Source organism: Pristis pectinata, chromosome 29 (assembly GCF_009764475.1).
Source record: "Pristis pectinata isolate sPriPec2 chromosome 29, sPriPec2.1.pri, whole genome shotgun sequence".
Classification (NCBI taxonomy): Eukaryota; Metazoa; Chordata; class Chondrichthyes; order Rhinopristiformes; family Pristidae; genus Pristis; species Pristis pectinata.
Window position 1 is genome coordinate 16,948,834 of NC_067433.1, and position 15,727 is coordinate 16,964,560.

The window sequence follows — 15,727 nt, forward strand, 5'->3', positions numbered from 1 at the left end:
TTTGTGTAAGCAGCAGGAGAGCACCACTTCACAAACTACCTGTTTGCGTGCTTCATCAGCCAGTCCCTGCCTATTGCGGAAGAGTCTGCAGTCCCCACCTCATTAACTAATCACAGAAGTCACAAAACAGGGAGAGGGAGATAGAACAGCAGAGGGGGAGAAAGAAGAATCTTTCAAAAATCCTTGGACTCTGGAGAGGTACTGAAGGTTTGGAAAACTGGTGATACGAGACCCTGCTTCTAAAGGCGTAGGAAGCAAATAACAAGTAACAACAGCCTAATAGCTGCTGCTGGGACAACATTAGAGTAAATTAATGGTGAGGTAATAGCAGAACATATGGAAAGTTACAATCTCCTCAGAGTCAGCATAGCTTCATTAAGCTACAAATTTATTCAAGTTCTTTGAAGTACCAGCTAGAGTAGAGGGAGGGGAACCAGAAGATGTAATATATTTGGATTTTCAGAAAGGTGTTTGACAAGCTGCCAGACAAAAAGGTTACTTTGCAAGGCAGAATCTCATGGTATGAGAGGCAGTATATTACCATGGGTGGAGGAACACTAACTAGCAGGAAACAGCAAGTGGGGGCAAGGGAGTCATTGGCAATTTTTAACCAGTGGGGTGCCTCAGTGCTGGGACTGCAGCTGTTTACAATATATAGTAATGGTATAGAGGAAGGAAGTGAATGTACTGTAGCCAAATTTGCTGATAGTACAAACGTAGGGGAAGGCAGCAAGCTGCGAGGAGGATACAGACGGATTAGAGAGAGATATTAATCATTTAAGCAAGTGTGCAAAACGATGGAAACTGGAATGTAATGTGAGAAATGTGAAGTTCTTTTTTCCGATGTGAACAATGAAAGCACATTATGTAAATAGAGAATGACTGCAGAAAGCTGCAGCACAAAGATTTGGGGGCTCCTCGTACAAGAAATTAAATGCCAGCACATTGGTGCAGAATGTAAGTGGGCAAGCTAATGGAATGTTAGCTTTAATTTCTGGGAGGGTGGGAGGTGAAAAGAGGGGGTATAAAGGGAAGTCTTACAACAACCATACAAGGCACTGGGAAGATTTCATTGAGAGTACTGTGTAAAATTCTGGTCCCCTTTATTATTCAAGGTAGAATATATCATTTGAGGCAGTCCACAGAAGACTCACCAGGATGATCCCAGGTATGGACAGAATGCCTCACGAAGAAAGATTAAACAAATTCGGTCTGCACTCAATAGAGTTTAAAAAGAAAGCTGAGAGGCTATGTAACTGAAACCAACAAGATCCTTCGGGGTAAGCACCAGGAGGCTGTTCCCCTCATGGGAATCTCAGAGTGCAATGGCACCCATTTAAGACCGAGATAAGGAAGAATTTCTTCTCTCAAAGGCTTGAGACTCTGTAGAATTTCTTGGCTCAGAAGGTTGTGGAGGCAGATTCCTTGAATACATTCAAAGCTGAGACTGACTTTAAAAATTAAAATCAGTAAGAGAATCAAGGGTTATGGGAAGAGGCCAAGAAAATAGACTTGAGGGAATCTGTACTAATCTTACTCTCTGGCAGACAAGACTCGAGGTGACAAATGGTTTATTATTTCTTTTAACACTCAAGGCAAATGCACCACTTAGGTCATTTAGAAATGAAAGTGGACAGATCCCACATTAAATGCCCACTATGGTGAGTGTTCAGCTCAGGTTAGGCAGTTACATTACAACCTGGGCCTCGCAAGGATAAGACCTCTGATCAAAGGATAAAGACTTAAGATGCTTGCAGAGAAAGTGCACACCTGTGGTCATCAGGTAAGAAAAACTCAATGCATTGTGAAGACAGCAGAATTATCCATTGGTACACACAACAAAAAGTGGTGAATAAAATATCAAAGGGCTGCAGATGCCAGAGGAACAACATCCCTACTCAGTCAGCAAGTCGAGAGAAAGGATAATATTAAAGGATGCCACATTTACAATTGTAAGAGTGATACAATGTGCTCTGTCTAGTCCTCTTCTGACCCAGAAACATTCACAGAATTATTCCTTCTATCAGCAAATGTTCAAATACTGATGGACAACATCTACCTGGAAAACAAGTCACATTGCCAAGGAAATCATGGTTGATCCAATCAGGCCTTGCTTATGCTGGGAAAGAGCTTTTCATTTTGCTCCAAATCCAACCAGGTCAGATCTAATTCCAAAATATCTTTCCCCCATTTGCATGGTTAAAACTGGCAGCTGTGGACAAGTCTGTAAACCATTTAGTTAGTCAGAAGTAATTGATTAACTATCATGCCCTTCATTACACAGAAAAGAAGCCAATAAATTCACTATTGTGTAGCATTAAAGGAGTGCAATGTGCAGCAAAAATGAAAAATTAACAAGTGTGATTAATTTGGAAGTGTTTTTCCCTTCTGTCTTTAACTTTCAATAATCATCAGCCAAAGGGGGCAGAAGTTGGTGGCAGCCAAAATCTCTGAAGCAGCAAAGTCACGAAATTCAACTGCGGCATCTACTGCAACTGAAGCATCAAGCAAGGCAAGCAATTAAAAGTGTATAATCTCTACCCATGCCATATAAATAGGAAACTAGAACAGATTTTTTCTTGGATGAGAGTACAAAGACCAGGTGAGTGGCAGAGTGATGCAAAATTGAGTTCAGGATGGGAAACCGTGTGATCATTTACTCTGAATGGCAAGAAACAGACTAGCAGCACAGTGACACAGCTAGAGCCACTGCCTCACAACTCCAGTGACCCAGGTTCAATCCCAATTTCCAGTACTCTCTGCGTAGAGTCTGCACTTTTCCCTGGGACATGAGAATAAAATGTGATTAAACTAAATGGGTCCTTGACATTCAGTGCAAACTTGGTGAGCAGAAGGGCCTGATTCTGTGCTATGTAACAATATGACAGAGCATTTCAGCAATTTTTATTTCCATCCCACAAAAGCATGTTATTGAACCTATAAAACTAGGCCACAAAGTACACCGTGGAAATAAAAAGCCCAGTATTAAAGTCTCCAATCTAGGAAAGAACTTGTGTGATATGCAGAACCTATACCCACCTTGGGATCTGAGCCAAGTCTGAAGAGCACAGGGATATTCCAATATAGCCAGGGCAAAAGGATTCTAAATCCTGCTTTAGGTCCATTACATCTGTGTCACATACATCCTCTCCAATCATAAACCAACAACTCTAGATCACCATTTTGGAGTCTAAATTCAGACCTATTAAGACTGCAGAATTCTAAAGACTCCTCGGATACCCAGTGGCGAGATCATCCTTTCAACCTACTTTGATTATATAGACTGGTTTGGCAATCACCAGCAGATCACAGGCCCTGCCTGCATTAGTCATCAGATGACCAGATTATGGAAGATGACAGTCAATACATCAGCAGGAAAATTACTAACATCACTATTACAAAAGTGAAGCTGCAACAGGGCATTTCAAAAATATTAATAGATTTGAGAAAGCCAATATAGAATTGTGAAAAGGAAACCTGATTTGATAAGTAATTAAACACAAGTTACAAAGCAGGTGCAGCAAGCAATTAGGAAGGCAAATTGTATGTTGGCTTTATTACAAGAGGATTTGAGTACAAGAGTAATGACATCCTATGGAAGTCATGCAATGCCCTGGTGAGATTGCACACAGGGTACAGCTTCAGTTTCCATATACAAGTGAGAGAGATTAGACAGGGTAGTTGCAGGGATGAGGCTTGCTTTGGCTAGGGGTACGAGAACCAGGGATCACAGTCACAAAATAAGGGATTGGTCATTGAGGCCTGAGATGAAGAGAAATTTTTGAACATCAAGGGATTTAAGAGATATGGTGTTTGTACAGGCAAGTTTTACTGAGATAAAAGATCAGTCATGACACTAGGAAGAAGCACAAAGGGCCAAATGGTCTACTTCCTGTTCGTTCACTTAAAGATTCCCAACCAATCTGGGGAAAAGGTGTGCCTTTATGCATTAAACTAGTTTTGATGTCAGAATGCTCCAATGTACTTTAAGAGCAATAAATCAGTTCTGAATTAAGTTATTGTTTGGAAACACTGCAACTAACTTGCACACAGCAAGCTCCCAAAAACCTCACTTGATAACGATCAATACCTCGAGGTTTCAGCAGGGATAAATGCTGGCAGGATGCCGAGAATTATTTGACTCTTCTTTGAAATAGTGTGTCAGGATCTCATCTCTAACTGAAGGAAAAGACAGAGTCTTGGTCTTTCTCATTCAGACCAATGGTAGTATTGTAATTCTTTGAAACCCTAGTCCCTAAAGGTAGGACCCAAACTCTCAAACTCCTGATGGAAGTGTACCAACTGAGCCACAATCCTCAAGAAAGATAATCAATGTAAAAGATGCAATAGTTTTCACTATCTGTGACAGCTGTTCATAATTCAGGGAAATTGGGTCCTGGATGACTGAGGAGCAGTGATATTCCTCTTTTATATTTAGTGTACTTATCGCCAGCATCAATAAGATGTCAGTAACAATAAAACCAGCCTTCTGTGCTCAGAGGCTCTTTTCCCATAAGTTTTTTTGCTAGTCTTCCTCATATCCTTCCTGCATGCCTTGCTGTACACACCTATAACTCAAACCATACTATGTGAAAGAGCAGAGACCGTGAAATTGCTGTGGTATTTTTGTTAAATATTAAATAAATACAATGTGTTGAACACATCCCAAGCATCAATTGGTCTGTGACAACATCTGTGTCACATACACACATACACTCTCAAGACCTATTCATATAGTAACAACACAAGGCCACCATTTTGGAGTCTAAAACATAAGATGATCCAATTGCTTCAGTCACTTTCCTAACCGTGTCTAATTTAGGCTGAAGAAAATAAAAATGAATCCCCGTAGTTATAGGCACATTGCCATAGGTAATTGGCATATCTCGCCAAGACCAGCAAAGGTTTGCAGAAATAACTAACCATACTAAATTCAGCAAGTCAATTCCACTGGCAATATTTAGAACCATTTGCAAAAATCTGCCATTTATTAAAATAATTAATTTTAACCTCTGGGGGCAAGTGCACGTATTGTGCATTCCTGAACCACAGATCAGAAAAGTTCCACTGCTCTGCTTAGTTAGCTGATTGTATCTGGGGCTTCAGGGCACAAGCCTTAGGCCAGGAGAGTTAAAAAGAAACTGCTACTTAGTTCCAGGACTGCTACCTGGTGACTTCTGCCAGAAAGTCAATGCCTAAGGACATTGTTGGAGGCCAGAAACGGGCTTGGCAGTGCTGCATATCGTAGTTCAAAACCACTTATTCACAAAAGCGGTTATGTGGCCGAGGTCCTGTAGCCCTTCTGGTGAATGCAAAAATGTAAAAAAAAGAGTTTAAGTCACCATTTTCAGATGAAGGAGAGAAAGTGAGAACCATGCAAAGTAGTGTTTACTTAGATAGGGAGGCAAAAAGTGCAAGGATTGTTTACACCCAAGAATTGTAGCTCAAGAAATCTACGAGCAACGCCATTGATCCTACACTCCAGCATTCTACTCCCACATCCTTGTACTTCACTACCCCCTCTCCTTCATGAGGCCCCGTTTCAAAACTCATTTAACAGTCCCTCTCATATACCACTAATTTCTCCCTGATTCTTGTTGTGGCTCATCCTTGCCCCATATTGAAATGAAGAGATCGTTAGTAAAAGCAAGTAACTGGGCCAATCAATATTTTTGCAACATTATTAAATTATACATTGTAAATTAAATTCTGCAACATTCCCAGGATAAGTAAATTTATATATAGAAGTATAAATAAATGAAACCATACAACTTAAAAGACAGCCTTCAGATGGAGGCTTAATGAAATGATGCTGCTGATGCCAAAGGAAGCTGTAGCTCTCTGAGACAACTATACTCAAGGGAGGGAGGAAGTGGTAATGGAAAGGGCAGATTTGGAACAGAGTATTCAAAATTTAGCACTGAGGGCAGTCTTTACAGTGAAAATGTTCATGCTGTGTGCTTTAATTAAGTGACACAAATGAGAATGTGCTCTGGTAAAATGTGACTTTGCTTTCATTAAAATCTCAATTACCATAAAAGAGGGTAATTGAATCTGAGCAATTCTCTCTAGATTTTGTTCTTCGTCGTAGTTGCCTTTCACTGAATTTTAAAACATTTTTCTATACACAAGTGATTGTACAGTTGTTCCCTCGTTCTGGAGGTCATGAACTTATTCCACATTGTTTGGTCTGACAGTAGCAAACCCATCCCATCATAATTTCATAATCTGTAGCCTAAGGCTGCAAAGGATCCAAAGATACATCTCCATTCGTGAAAGATCAAAAGCCACTCTTAATTAACAGCCTCTAACAATAATGACAAGCCCTTCAGAGAAGTGATCCATTTCCAAATCAATTATCCACCACAGATTTTTCAGTTTATCAACTGATGGCGAACAAGTTAACATGGATGTTACACCAACTGAGACCTCCAATATTTCACATCAGCAATGATGTGTAGATTAGATTGCGGGCCTATCAACAGAAGTGGTAGATTCAAGAAAAGAAAATTTAAATAAATGGAGTAATTTCAGACACCACTGCTTTAGATTTTACTTGCAAGAGCAGGGCAAGATTGAACTCCAGGTGCCACTCAGTTGACTTCAAATAGGGAGATACCCCAGCCACCCAGGTAACTTAAAATCAGAAAAGGACCTTCCCATTTTATATTCCCCACTTGTGCATGAATCGCAAGAGGTTGGTTTGCAGGTGCAAAGGGTTATCAAGGCGGCAAATGGGATGCTGGCCTTCATTGCTAGAGGGATTGAACTTAAGAGCAGGGAGGTTATGCTGCAACTGTACAGGGTACTGGTGAGGCTTCACCTGGAGTATTGCGTGCAGTCCTGGTATCCTTACTTGAGGAAAAATACACTGGTTTTGGAGGCAGTGCAGAGGAGGTTCACCAGGTTGATTCTGGAAATGAGGGGGTTAGCCTATGAGGAGAGCTTGAGTCGTCTGAGACTATAATCACTAGAATTCAGAAGAATGAGAGGGGAACTTATAGAAACATAAAATTATGGAAGGGATAGATACGATAGAGGCAGGAAGGTTGTTTCCACTAGTAGGTGAGACTAGAACTAGGGGTCATAGCCTCAAGATTTGGGGGAGTAGATTTAGGACAGATGAGGAGAAACTGCTTTTCCCAGAGAGTAGTGAATCTGTGGAATTCTCTGCCCAGGGAAGCAGTGGAGGCTACCTCATTAAATATATTTAAGACACAGTGAGATAGATTTTTTGCATAGTAGGGGAATTAAAGGTTATGGGAAAAAGGCAGGTAGGTGGATCTGAGTCCACAGATCAGTTATGATCTTATTGAATAGTGGAGCAGGCTCGATGGGCCAGATCGCCTCCTCCTGCTCCTATTTCCTATGTTCTTATGTTCATGCTTCTGACCAAATGCACAGCAGTTTCACTGCTCAAGTAAACAAATAGGACAAGTGCACAAATAGAATTTCTGACCACCTATCAAACCAAAGTTACTCATGAAACAAGCATGTGGGCTCACAGCAAGTTTTGGCTCATAAAGGGTCACGGTATTCAAGCACATTGAAAGGAATTTGATAATTTGTTTAAAGGTTGCCAAGAAAGTAATCTACTTTGATTCTCCAATTAAAGTTACCCAAGACTTCCAGAAACCAAAACTTAAGCAGTCTGAGAGTTTCACACGCAATTCCTTCAGCATAAGCCAAGTTTTTAGAGCAGAGCTTTATCACTACACTGAACTGTCCAGATACACCAAAGGAAGCAGATTCAATCGGGATCTGTACACTATTCTTTGGTATTGGGAAAACAAATAGAAAGGGATCCCAGTTTATAGCAAAAGACAAGTCTCACCATGTCCAAAACTTCAAACGTTGTTCTGTGTTTAATGAAGCAAAAGAAAAACTATTTTCTTAAAGTACTTAACAAGAACATAAACAGAGTACTTCTACACAAGGGATTTGGGATATCACAAAATGACAGAGTCCAAACCCAAATATTTCCACTCTTCTTCACTGAAGATGTGATATCTTTAGCATCCTTTCAAATTACATCTTACTCTAACTCGTTCAGAATGTAGCTACTTGCATCAACCCTGCACTAAGTTCATCCTGTAATGAATTCATGAAACACTTGTCCTTCAGTGTCTCCTCCATTTACATTTTCAAATTAATCATTCTCGTCTAATTGCTCAGAAGGGCTGTTCTATTCATGGCTTCCCTCCAACAATGAAAAATTTTCCATATTATCATCAGTCTTCCACTTTTGCCAAATGTGAATTCAACTATCCCTTCCTTCTACTCAGATGCTCACAGCAAAACCTTAAGCTACCACACTTTAAACATTGTTCTAGATTCCTCCACTTCACCTCTTCCTACCTGGACAACCAATCTATTTAACTGTTTTAACCGTGACAATTAATGAATTTCTCACTCCATGCTCACCTTGCTTTGATCCCTTGTGAAGTGCCTCATTGAGTTTATCACCTCCAGTTGTTTCCAAATCATTTTACTCAAGAAGCAGGAAGTTATATTAAAAACCCCTGTATCTTACTGCCAAGAAAGAATTCCATAATATCCAAAATGCAGCTCAAAAGAAAATTGTTTAGGACTTCTGCATTTGGTAGAAAGTCCTTTTTAAAAAAAAATACACTTGGAGCAGGTGTGTCCACCAAGCCGACTCCCCCTTCGCTATTATATGATCACTTAGCTAAACTCCATTTTTCCATCCTATTCCCACATTCCACAATTCCTTCAGTGCACAAATTTCTATCGATATTGGTCTTGAACTTACTGAATGACCAAGCACCTTCAGCCTTCTGACATACAAACCACGAGATTCACACCCCATTGATTGAAGGGATTTCTAATACTCTCCCTTCTAAGGCCATGCTTCTAATCTGTCCAGCCAAGTGAAACCACCTCACATTATATCAAGCCCTCCAAGAATACTACATGTTCCAATAAGAGGAAAAGGGATTTTTTGGCAATAAAAATGAGAATGTCAAGAATCTAGCAAGGATGCCGAACTGCCCTCTCAGATACAGTAGAATGCGATGCAGCAGAGCCTTGGTTGGAGAGACTGGGGCTAATAAATTTATGTTTCACTGCCAGTATTTCATTAGATTTTCAACTTGCCAGTTTCCTCTTTAAAAACAGAGACTTATGGCATTATTTAAGGGGATTCTAGAGTTATTAAAAAAAAATCTCAGTTTCATGCAAAAGAGGGAGTGCTTTTGTCAAAGTTTAATCAGAGTAGGAAATGCAATTATTTCTCTGCTTAATACTGCTGGAGGCAGCATTGGAACAACATTACAAAACTGCCCAGCTATGTGGCTATATAAACAGCATTCAAAGAGACCGATGTTTTAATAAATAGCAGAAGCAATCCAATAAAACTAAAGGATACAACTCTCAACCCTCTTTCAATTGGATCGACTATGACAAGACCTCGTGGTGCATAGATCTTCTCATTCTGTTCCTGGATGTATTTAGCGATCTTTTTCAACACCTGCAAACAAAGAATGCAGCAATAATGCACAAAATTACTTAAAATTCTAGACATAATCCATATTACTAATAATACCAAAAGGTTTACACAAAACAAAGGATATGGATATAATTTTGCATCCACCTTCATTTAAGTACACAAGCCTAAAAAGGTAAAGTCTCTCGCTAAGTCTTAAAGACTGGGAGAAGGACATGGGATCAGGTTATCAGCCCATCTTTTGATGTGGAGTGGCATAATATTAAGTAGAAAGTCAAAGTTAAATTTAAATTCAGCTAACTGAAGTTGTATTTCAAGAATTTTTTCTTCCCCTTCAAAAACATATTAATGGACTGCACACATTACATCTCAATTTTAATCTGGCTCAATGCATCTGGGAGGAAAGGATTATTTCAGGATGGTGGTTGATGGTGGGAGGTGTGGCAGAGGGGCGCTGGTTTCTTTATGCACAAGCATAAAGCAGGCCCTCGCCAAACTGAAACATGCATTATCTGCTCATCAATGTCTGGGTGACTGACGGCAACAATGAATGACAGAAAAGCAGCCAAGCTGGAGTCTTGAGTCACTTCAGTCCTACATTCCCCAAAACCCTCGATGAGCCAGAGCTGAAATGGTAGAAGCTGGATCATTTTCCACAATCAATAATATGTGACAGATATCCTCACTGGGAAGATTGTGTGACCAGTACTCTTTGCCTTGCTTATAAAAGGAGCCCTTCATAGTTTAATTAAGTCCCGCATACTTCAAGTCACAAGAAACCCACAAAACGACCAAATCAGTGCACAGTCAGATCTGATTCAGGTTGGTCAGTTTCTGTAATCTGAATCCAAGTTTTAGTAACAATCTGTGAAAGGTTGACAATTTGCATATATTTCATTAGATTTCTTTTTATTTAAAAAAAAACTTTTTCCATTCACCTCCCATCTTGAAGATGTCAGAAATATTTCAATTAGGTAATTTCAGCTAAATAAATTTATATTCCCTAAAATGATTTTCATTCAAAATTCATCATAACAAGGAAGCTTACAACAAGCAAGCTGGTGCACAAAGCAGATTTACAGCAAGTGTGAGGTTTCACCTCCCTCAAAATAACCGAGCATATTTGAAAACCATCCAAAATGAGGTGGAATAAAAACAATAAATGTTGCAAATGCTCAGTGCATCAGGCAGCATCTGTGATACAAAGTGTTAATAATGTTTCAGGTTAGATCATGAAATGGCTTTATTCAGATCAAGGACCAAAGTTATGGGTCACTAAACAGCTCTGCATACAGCTAGAGCATTTCACCAACTCATTTCATTCTTGTTAGTCCATTCAATAAAAAAATTCAACACAACCAACAATGCAGTATATGCCGTGACTTTGCCAATGGGCTCCGCACACACTGATTAAACACAAATGAAAGTGCAGATTTGGGAAATTGGGTGGGTGGGGGAGAAAACAAAAAGATGTGAATTTGAAGAGGCAAGTTGACATTTATGATCCATGTTCAAGTATTAACCTGTCCATTTCCTACTCAATGCCAATGAACACGGTATGCTGGTGAAATTTTCTATTTTTATTCCACATGCACTCATTCAAGAATCAAGTAATATGTTTAATAACAGATTAGCAAATAATAATAATAATAATATAGAATAACCTGCAAAAAATGTTACATTTTGGACTAGATTAACTAGACCGCTGAAAATAGCTCTGCTCCAATCAACTTATTAGAAATTATAACAATGTACATTCTTAAAATATCCAGGGAAATTATATTAACTCCATCTATAATCTATATCTTGATCATCAAGGACAACTCATATGCAAGCAGATTTGCTAGATGCAGTTTTGAATGGAAAAGCAAACCATTGAAAAATATTAAATTAAATTGATACTCCACTATTTCTCAAGTGTCTTACTGCCAGAATATTACCTGCATAATGATAACCACTGCTAAATAAAATGTGATCAGATTCAAACCACAAATCATTAAACCCCTTCTACCAACCAAGCATTCTATGGATCAGTAAAATTTTTAAAAGCATTTACAACAGGTTTCGAATGCTTGAGTGGTGAATAGGTCAGGGTCATAACTATCCTATTGCCGCTCGAATTGCTGGAGTAGCACAGTGTAGTAATTGACTTGCAGTAGTCCTATCCATTGACATAACTTGATAGGCACAGTGAAAACTTAACTCACCTTTTCATAATGAGTTTCCATGCACAAGAAGATGGTGTATGCAGTCAAGCATGCCAAGCAGCCCTCTAAGTAGGACTGTCCCCCCACCTTCTCAGCCTCCGCATAAAGATTGTTTAGTACTCTGATAGTTTCTTCAAATTGCTGTCTGTCAATCTGTGGAAAGTACATTACTCACACAGGAAAGGAATTCAGAAAAGGCACCTTTTATCCCAAACAAACTGATTATTGTTCCCCGAGAATTGAATAAACCAACATTCACGTTTAAACTTACCTCCCAAGAACAAATGGAAAGAAATACCCTGGAGTTCTGATGCAAAAAGAAAATTAGAACCTGCTATGTCACCAGATTGCCACCCTAGAAGCTTGGGGATGAGAAAAAGATCTCTTGCTAGCTCACCAGTTTACAGTTACCAATGCCTTGGCAAATGCACCCATACAGAACTACTGCAGCTGTGACCAGGGAGCCAGAAAGCCATGGCAGTACCAGTGACACACAACTCAAGGGCTGCAAGTGGATAGAACTCTTAACTGGAAGTTCTTTCTGATTTAACAATCATTGTTCAGACTGCAGGACAGAGAGATTAATAAAGCAGTTCATCATGCCATGTTGTCAAAGCAAGTTCCTGCTGAGTGCTGTGAACTTAAAGCCAAGGATTATTGTGCTATGAGAACCAGTTCCAATATGAATATGAGGCAGTGTACTGTTACTCTGAATGAGCCAAATTACCCAGATAATGTACAAAAGTGAGGAGTCTTCTTAACAAACTATTTGCTCCAATTTTCCCATCATTCATTCTACTCGCTGCAGGGAAACCATAGAGAGAATGCCTGAAACCACAGCTCTCAGACGGGGAACTAAAGCAGCATGATGCCTGCATTGAACAGAAAAACTGAGGGTGCTACAGATGTTGGTGAATCTAATATTTACCACTGAACTAAACACGGTAAGTTTGCTTTCTTCACATCAGTGGAAAGCAAGTGGTCATGGCGAGATGCAAGTTGACTCCTTTGGGGAGATTTGAAAGCTGAAGTCGACCATCACCGCTACTGGGTGAGACTGTCAACTCAGCACTAAACCAAAACAATGCAACTAAACGTATGCTGTTACCATTGATTGTAACAACATGTAGACTTTAAGCCAAAAGTAAGAGAGTCTGAAGTTTAAAAAAACCCTACATATTAGATTTTAATACCTACAACATCTATACATTGTATTGTGTACATTTGACCATCTACCTCTCTAATGATAACTTTTAAATTAACAATATAGAGGAGGGAGTGAGAAAACAAGGAACTACCAACCTGAGGCACTGCCTGCAGAATGACAAGCAGCTCCCAGAAGCAAGCATTAGCTATACTTGTCTGAGGAATTTGCCCGTCTATTACTGGGACCTTTTCATAGTCTGGACCAAGGTCACCCTTTAGTTCGGGTGTACCCCTCAATCTCAGCCAGCGGAGGGAGTTGCTGACTGTCAGGTAGTTGGACGTGGAGAAGGTAGCCATGAGCCATTAAGACTCATTGCAATCCCATCACAGTGGCTATATAGGGGGCTCAAGAGCAGGGGGCAAACCTGGCCAAGTCAATCCCCACTTGGCCAGATTGCTCATCGGACCCAGGAGCAGAAATCCTCCTCAGGAGCCAGTCCTACATAATATCAGCTGCCTCTCAGAAATGTCCTCACAGAAGGGCATCCTGTATGACCTGCTCCTGCTACCACCCATTTCCTCACCCTGGTCAGGTGCCTGGACACACCATGGTGGGCTGTCAGAAATCCTCTATGCAGGAATCCACCATCTTTACAATGCATATGTGGAGTGGAGAGCGCTGCTCAGAGTAGTCTCATGTAACAGGTTTTTAAGCCGGTACATGGGCTCCCTGACCACCTGCCATTACCAAGTTCTCGACAAGTCTATGAACCGTGTATATTTGGAATGTGTTAAGTTGCAGCCCATGTTTGAGTATTTGAAGCAGCTGCTCCTAAAATTCTGGTTAAATTTCAGCCCCAGGCTCTTTAGCTTTGGTCACCTGTGCACATAGCAGCATCAGCTGGGGTACCTCCAAGTTGTGGCCTAGCCAAGGTAGCCATTCATAACCATCAAGGGAATCATTTAAGCCGATGGAAAGTATGGACATAAATAGGTCTTTCTTAGGTTGGCAATCTGTGACTAGCGAGGGACCACAGCAATCAGTGCTTGGGTTACAGCTATTAAAGATCTACAGTAACTTGACTGAGAAAAACAGATGATGCAAAGCGAGGTGGGAATGCGAGGAGGAGGGTGTAGAGACTTCAAGGACACAGACAAGCTTATTGAGTGGACAACTAACATGGCAGAAGTAACATAATGTGGTGCAGAAAACATAAAAGCAGAATTTTGCTTTAAAATAACAAGAGATTGGGTAATGCTGATATTGATAAGGAACGAGGCTTCCCTGCAGATGAATCACTCAATGCCAAAATGCGGGTGAAACCTGTGGGTAGGAAAACAAATGGAATGTTGGCCTTTACGATGAAAGAATGTGCATACGGATGGCTTATGGCAATTGCATATGGCCTTGGTATACTGCGTAGAGAATTGGTCTTCTTACCCAAGGTCAGGCAGCATTGGTAGAAAAAGAAATGGAATCAGCATTTCAGGTCAAAGACTCTCCATAAGACTGGAAGAACAAGAAACTATCAAGATGCAAGAAGGGGGAGGAAAAGGTGATTAGGACAAAGGAAATCGCCCTATCCATCCCTCCCCACACTTGAAACAGACTTGTTTTCTCTCCTCCCTGGTTCTTACGAAGCGTTTTCAACTTCAAAACGTTAATTCTGTTTCTCTTTCCATAGGTGTTGCCTGACCTACTAAGTGTTCCCAGTGTTCCTTTTTTCATTTCTGGATTCCAAGCATGCTGTTTTTTGACTTTCTGAAAAAGACTTGCTACAGAAGGACAGAACAAGTAAATTGGTGTTGAGGGAGATCAGCCATTACCTTGACGAATGGCAAAGCAGGTCCTACTCTTATATCATTATGATGAAATAAATGAATGTAACACAATGAGGGAATATTTATTACCAAGCAAGTTAGATTAAAGTGATATTTAGGAAAAAAATTGCTTTCATAAGCAACATCTGTAGTAAGTTAGTAGGAAACACAAGTACACAAAGTAAAAGGAATCCTCGAGATAAACAAGACTTCAGGAAAAACACAGATATAAAATATTAACAGGTTGATGAGTGGGATTTGATGTGGCCAAAGGCTGCTACATTCTGCTAAAAATTCTTGTATCCTCATACACTCTCGTAGTTCCATCTTACCCTGGATTCCAGTTCACAAGGGAATTTAGTTTGAAACTGGCACACTGTCCCACTGGAGTAATCCCTTTGAATGAAGACTTTGGATGCCAATGCTGTGTTCTGCCTCAGGTCCTGCAAGCAGTGAGTCTACAAAATAGCAAACATGAAATTAAAAGTTAACAAAAAACTAAAATGCCTAAACATTAGAACATTTAACAGACATCGCACTTTTCAAATAAAATGGCTGAAGAGAAGGGGGAAAATGCACTGAAAAGCCAGGAACTTTCACTGGTTCAAACACCAAGTGACAGATAAATCATATTGTGTGAAAGGAGTCAAAAAAACATTTTTAGATGCTTCAAGACTACAGAGTAGAACAACAGAAGTTGGTCAGGGATGCACTGTAAGAGTTTATTAGCAGATGAGCTGAGGCAAGAGCAGAGTCGAGCAATGTTACAGTGGAGGAACAGGCCTGTCCTCCAAAACTCACTTTAGTCAGATACAGCCCCACAATGCGAACGGATTGGTTTGGATTTTGACATATGGCAAGGAGAGGGATGGAACTGGTAGCAATCTTCAGAACATTGACGATTCTGCTTTCCTCATAATGAGTGAGATACAAGTAGCTTGATAATTTAGTCAAGGGTGTCAAGATTGGAGCTGCATACCATGAAGGTATGTACGGAAAATGACACCGAGCTTTTGCATAAATTTTGCCGAGTGCAGCTTTTGGATGAAGAACAAAAGGTGGCCCAGGATAGGTTCTTTGGTGACAT

At 40.2% G+C, this 15,727-nt stretch overlaps 1 protein-coding gene across 1 annotated transcript in view; it reads right to left on the bottom strand.

The window, feature by feature from the left end:
* golga7 (golgin A7) overlaps nt 1-15,727 on the bottom strand; it is a 37,695-nt gene that overhangs the window by 10,790 nt on the left and 11,178 nt on the right. Inside the window, exons 2-4 of the mRNA XM_052041091.1 lie at nt 14,973-15,098; nt 11,674-11,826; nt 9,389-9,490 (exon numbers count right to left, since the gene is read on the bottom strand). Of these exons, the coding sequence (XP_051897051.1) occupies nt 9,389-9,490; nt 11,674-11,826; nt 14,973-15,098 (381 nt within the window). The remainder of the gene's footprint in view (nt 1-9,388; nt 9,491-11,673; nt 11,827-14,972; nt 15,099-15,727) is intronic.